General features: G+C 29.4%; 1 protein-coding gene across 1 annotated transcript; it reads left to right on the forward strand.

Moving 5' to 3' along the window:
* Positions 1 to 1,574: 1,574 nt before the first annotated feature.
* Positions 1,575 to 3,967, forward strand: LOC120080256 (UPF0481 protein At3g47200-like). The gene is made up of 2 exons (XM_039034872.2): positions 1,575 to 1,706; positions 2,354 to 3,967. The coding sequence occupies exon 2, from the start codon at positions 2,383 to 2,385 to the stop codon at positions 3,808 to 3,810; it is 1,428 nt and encodes a 475-aa protein (XP_038890800.1). The 5' UTR covers positions 1,575 to 1,706; positions 2,354 to 2,382; the 3' UTR covers positions 3,811 to 3,967.
* Positions 3,968 to 6,733: the final 2,766 nt, after the last annotated feature.

Here is a 6,733-nt window from a genome sequence, read left to right on the forward strand (position 1 = left end):
CTAAAATAGAAGGTCGCAAAAAAAAAATGTTGGCTTATGTTGGGTGTGTAGCTCCTCCAAAAAGCCACATTTGTTTTTTTTTTTTTTTTTTTTTTCCACTTTCATAAACTCATTACACAAAAGGGATGGAAACAGAAATTGAATTTAAAGTAAGTCATAAATTTAACAGTAGTTCGAAAGGTTGACCTATTTAGAAATCTCCGAGCCTACACGCATATTTTCAACAACTCTTTTAACTAGAAAAACAGTTTTATCCTTGGCAACTTTTGAATTTCCTCTTTTTCGTGTAATTACTGATTCAAGTTTTATTCTTGCTGTTATTTCCAATTATTTACCAACTACCTCTCCAAAAAAAAAAAAAAAAAAGAATTTAAAAAATAACAACTTAATATATACCAAATACTATGAGATGTTCAAGTGGGTCTTATGTCCAAATGCTAGGAGATAGTCTTAATACACTGAAATACCATATTAGACATCATGAGGTTTTCATATCAAAATAACTATAAATGGTAATTTGAAGAGTAATTCATCTATCTTATAAACATTATAAAGTCTCTCTATTTTTTCAATGTAGGAATCTCAACACATATTACTCTTCCTCAAAATCTTAATGTCGTGCCAGTTTGGTAGATCATTCGAAAACAAGATTTTGAAAATAAGATCTTCAAAGAAAAAATAGTTGTACTTCATACATACATAAATGTGTTTGGTAGTAGATTAAAAAATTAAATGCCAATTTAAACAGTATTTCAAAATGAGTTTGAAATATATTTATAAATTTTAAAGGTAATTATATTTACTAATAAATAATAGATTGAATATAAACTATTATTAATTAATTTATGACTTGTTTTATGTTAAAATTTTTGTATAATTATTGTTTTGTAACATATCATATAATATATAATATATTACATATTTTAATTTAACAAAAATAATTGATTTTATCTTCTAAAAATATAATTGAGTTTCTAACTCTACATTTTTAAATTTTCAATATTTGGATACATCGAAAACATACAAAAAAAAATTGCTTTTAGAATTTGCATTATTTGAATCACATAATCAAAAAATAGATTTTGAAGGCAAAATCCAAATTGCTAACCAAACGTGTATTCGCTAAATTAAGTGAATTTAAAAACATGAAACATAGTCTGAGTTTCCTACCAAATAAACCCTTAGTTTTTCTTTTTAGGTAATACTTGGGTACATTCCAAGGTACATCTATTTTTGTACATCCCTTCTTATCACTCACATCTAAAAAAGATTAAAATATTATAAAAAAAGAAAATAAATAAAATTTTCCACATGATAAATTATGATGAGACAATTTGATAGGATGCACAAAGCTAGATACTGCCCGAGATGCACCTAAATATTTTTCTTTCTTTTTACAAACAAAAGATGTGAAGTGACAATTTTACCCTTACACTAGCATAGATTTGTTGACCTCAAAAAGTCTACAATGTGAAGTGTATGATTGTTCAACAATATGACAATTACAATAACTTGCCGACATTCTATATAAATTCAAAGTGGCTGGAAAATAATTGGGTTACAAAAGCTTTGACTTTTTATTTTTTATTTTTTATTTTTCTTTCAGTTCATATACTCTCCCCATTTTTCTTTCCTTAACTGTCTCTTCATTTCATCCCTCATTTTCATTTACTACCAACATCTTCTTCCATCAATTTAGACACAAGGTACATCTTTATTTCTTCCTTCTCTTTTTCTTAGATGATTTCTTTTTAAGGGACCATGTTGAATTCTTAGCTAATTTATTGTTAATTTGATCAATCATGTATCTCTCGAAAACTAAAAACTATGTGATTTGTAATAATTACATCTTTAAATTTCTGATTCGATCCATTAGCTAGCTTTTGTAGTTTGTTATTGGTTACAATCAACCCCTGTGTTAGTATTGATTATATTCGATATATTTGCAAAATTAAAATTTTGATATCAACATTATTTGACATCAATTCATTTTACCCGTTTTCGGTTTAAATTTAGCTATACAATCAACCCATCTAATGAAAACACTACTAACTCAAAACAAAAATAAACTTTTTAAAAATTACTTTCTTTTAGTTTTCAAATTTTGACTTGGTTTTTGAAAACATGGGTAAAAAGTTAGATATCAAAGCAAGAGATTTAGAGGTGAAAAAGGTGTTCTTAAACTTAATTTTCAAAAAAACAAAAACAAAAAATGAAGTGATTACTGAATGGTGTCTAAAAAGCAACGAGACCCTAATTTACTAGCAAGTTGTGTTTGAAAGTTGAATCATTCCTCTGTTTATTTATTATTTAGTTGGTTTTTAAAATATATATGCATGGCTCTTGGTTGAAGGAAACTTGAAAACGTGGGTGGGTTTGAATATGGAAATGAGTGAGATTGAAAAGCAAGAAGCAAACGACATAACTCACAGTAGAGTGGGAGAAATTAGTGAGGCTGATCAAAGGCTTTGCGGTAATGTTGTGATATGTATTGAAAAAATGTTGGAACAACTACCTCAAGTTAATGCAAAATGCAGCATCTATCGAATTTCCAAAGAGCTATGCGAGGTTAATCGTAAAGCCTATACCCCTCAACTCATTTCTATCGGCCCTATTCACTGTGGTACTCATAAAGATTTGATCGCCAATGAACCATATAAGCTTCAAGGTTTTATTAACTTCCTACGTCGTATCAACAACAACAAGATTGAATCAATGGAGGACCTCTTAAAAACTGGAGCAGTGAATATCCTTGTGGAAAAAGCTCATCATTGGGTGAAAAAAGCTCGCAATTGCTATGCAACTCCCACAAACATGATGGATATTGATGAGTTTGTTATGATGATGCTTGTGGATGCTTGTTTCGTAGTGGAGTTTCTGATACTAAAATTTGACTGCGACCATCCAGATTGTAAGTTCTTTCAAATTCAAGACAACGTAGATATTTCATTCTACCAAGGAATAGACTTGCATATACTTTATGATTTGATAAAGCTGGAAAATCAAGTTCCTTTCTTTCTTCTTCGGAATTTGTTTAACCTGATACCAAAACATGATGTCCCCATGATAATCTTCTCCTTTGGAGATCTTACACACAAGGCTCTTAAGTTTCGGTTGGTGCGTAAATATGAGATTGATTTGTATAAAGAACCAAAGCATTTGGTTGATCTCTTAAGTTTCTATTTTGTCCCTTTGCCCCTTGATGATATGCAAAACAAGCATCATGGATTCAAAAATGGCGAGGAACATAGATGGATTCCTCCATCGATAACTGAGCTTTGCGAGGCTGGTGTCACCATCAAGAAGGCCGAAAACGCCAAATATGTAACCAACATAACCTTCAAAAATGGGGTTTTGGAAATCCCACCTTTACATATTTACGATGAATTTGAACTTATGTTACGAAACATGGTAGCATTTGAGCAAATCTCCGCAGGAAAGAAGAACAAGTATGTAATCCAATATGTGTTATTTATGGATGATTTGATAAGTACAGAGAAAGATGTGCGTTTACTTGTGGAGGCCGGAGTCATAATCAACCAGATTGGCGGTAGTGATAAAGAAGTTTCAGATCTATTTAACAATCTCTGTAAATTTATCACAGCCCCGAGATCTTCTCACTTCGACCCTATCATCAAAGATTTATGTGATCATTGCAATGGAAGGTGGAACAAGGCGAAAGCTTCACTAAAACATAACTATTTCAATACGCCATGGGCCTTTATCTCCCTTTTTGCTGCGTCCTTACTCATTCTTCTCACCATTCTTCAAACCATTTTCTCTGCTATCTCAGCATTTCCTAGCGCCTAATCAGACCTGTCCCTACATTTATGTTGTATTCTATGTTTCTTCCCTTTTTAATTACTTGCTTCTTTCACCTTCTTCAAGCTTAGCCTTGCATTTAGATAAGCATGATATTCTATATTAAAACCCGGTTGACATTGAATGAAAAGTAGGATTCTCAACATGCCTTTATCTAACAATTACAGAATTTGTTAATCATTGAGTTAAATCTAAACTTAACGGGCATCTTTAAAAAATAGCTAACCATGTTTTTTTTGGTTAAAAATCTATATTAGTCCCTAAATTTTCATAAAGATAATAATTTGATCCCTAAACTTTTAAAAGTAACCATATGGTCACTCACTACAACATAAATGAACATTCGATGACACATATACATTAGCAAATCTGGAGAGGAGAGAAAAAACAATCATTAAAGCCAAAAATTCGCGGTTTTTTTGGGGAAGAAAAAGAGTTTTCTGAATTTTTGAAATTTATGACAATTTTTTTTTCGTGTCATGATTGAAAAATAACCATCATTAAATTTTTAAAAATAAAAGGGCACGATTTTGGAGGAAAAGACAAAAAAAATTGGATTTTTCGAATATTTTGACATTTTTTTAATATCATCAATTTTTAACTGGAATTAATAATTATTAAAGAGGGGCAGTTCTTTTGACTTAATAAAATTGAAAATTAAAAAAAAATTGTTTTTGGTGGGTAAAAGGAAAATTTTTTTAGACTCGTTTATCCTTTATGGCTGTTTCTTTAGTGCCATCAATTTATGACTTATATGAGTTGTCATTAAAAAGTAATTAATGGAGAAATTAGTTATGATGATAAATATAAGGCTCATTTGGATTGATTTTAAAAAAATATATATTTTTATTTAAAAATATTTAATCAAAATTGTTTAAAATATATTTCAAAAATTATTTTGTGGTTGTCAAATACTCCAATTTTTTCTAAAATAACTTATTTTTTAAATTAAACACTTGAAAATATATTTCAAATACACTCATACTCTCTCTCCATATATATATATAAAATAAATCTTGATTTTGAAGAATAAAATTAACCATTGAAAAATTACTAGAAAGTAACATCTGAGTCTATCAAAATCTAAAATATTTGAGAAATTGATTTTAAAATTTTTGTCAAGTGAACATTTGTTTTAAAAGTTGGTTTTAATATATCTCCTAATAATTTGTTATACTAAATAGAATAGAACAGAAAAAAAAAAAAAAATTTAACTCTCACAAAATATTACCAATCTAGCTACGACTGTTATTAACATCTATTAATTAGAAACAATTATTTCATGAGTATTTTTTATTTAATAAATAAAAGAAAATAAAATTAAAAAGCACTATATTCTCTTTTGCAGTTCCATTATATTTATATATATATTTTTATGATATATTAATTTGATGTTTATTTTTTTCATCAACGATGACATATAAGTAGAAAAAAAACCCAATAAAAATTAATTAAGAATTAAACACTAAAGAAAAATTAGTGTTACATCCTAAAAATCTAGGTGAATTAAAGTTAAATATCTTCGGTTATTGAGTATTGTTTCCTTTAAATTTTGGTTTTTGGAACCAAAATTGAAATATTTGAAAAAGATCAATAATTTAAATTAATTTGATAGAATATCAGGTGATTTTGGATTCATTGGGATAAAGAATTTGAATTTTTAAACTTGAAAAAAAAAAGAGAGAATTAGGATATTTGGAACTAAAGAAGATGGGAGGGTTTTACTTAGTTTACTATATATATATGGGAAATTGTGGTGGGTGGCACCTTTAAGGTTAGAGAATTAAAAATGTGTCACCTACCTTTTAGGTTTTGCAGGTATAGCAGTTTTCTCAAACTCTCTTCCTTCAGCCACAGATTAAACCCCCTCCCATCCCAATCTTTTTATTTTGCTCTTTCCATTTATTCTTACCGATGAATGGGTGAAACACTGGTCTTCGAGTCACCTTCCTCAACACCCACCATAACCACCAAAACATCCACCGTCACAGTCATTGTAGGAGCTCGATTTCAGGCATCATTGTGGATTTTTTTGGGTCAGAGGATGACGGGGACAAGGTGGTGTCTATTTGATCCTTTACAGCAGCCTCTCCCTTTCCAACATAAGGTAGCCCTAATTAAAGATGATCAATTAAATTACAAAATTGCCACGTGTTTTTATTTATGTAAATGCCCTTCAATTTAAAACACTTAAAATAACTAATCATTTTCAAAAGTATATCATTAGTACATCAAGTATATCAAGTGTCTATCAATAGTCTATCAAGTGTATAAATAATGTATTAAAAATATCAAGTGCATACTAGTAGTTCAAGGGTATCGAATATATCAAGTGTATATTAAATCATGAATTAGGATATTTGGAACTAAAGAAGATGTGAGGGTTTTACTTAGTTTAATATATATATATATATATATATATAGAGAGAGAGAGAGAGAGAGAGAGCATCTTGCAGATTTGAGAAATTAAATTTTACAAGAAAATTTCGGATACACTTAATACACCTAATATATACTTAATACACTTGATACACTACTAATATACATTTGATATATATATAAGTTTAGGGGAAAAAGAGAACAAATTTTCTCCTTCTCACCCATTACGTGCAATACACTCACGTCGCCTCCCTCAACCACACACCACCGGATGCTGATCATCACGCCACTCGACCGAGTAGCCGTTGGTCAATTTCCTCATGCAAAGTCACACTTCGTTCTTAAAGGAATTGAATCCAAAGTAGAAGCGATTAAACATATTATTTTTTGAATTGGGATTGAAAAAATCAAAATTAATTTTTACAGAAACAAAAATTGGCCAAGCATATTGATTTTTCAATCCATAAAAATCAAAGATGAAGAATGTTACCTTTGAAGAACCAGTAAATCTTCATGCAATTCCCCCCAAGGT

The sequence above is a fragment of the Benincasa hispida genome, chromosome 6, assembly GCF_027475165.1.
Source record: "Benincasa hispida cultivar pf3 chromosome 6, pf3_genome.v1.1, whole genome shotgun sequence".
Lineage (NCBI taxonomy): Eukaryota > Viridiplantae > Streptophyta > Magnoliopsida > Cucurbitales > Cucurbitaceae > Benincasa > Benincasa hispida.

What these genes read in the sequence shown, in the direction of transcription:
- LOC120080256 (XM_039034872.2), top strand. Translation starts at nt 2,383, where the DNA reads ATGGAAATGAGTGAGATTGAAAAGCAAGAAGCAAACGACATAACTCAC.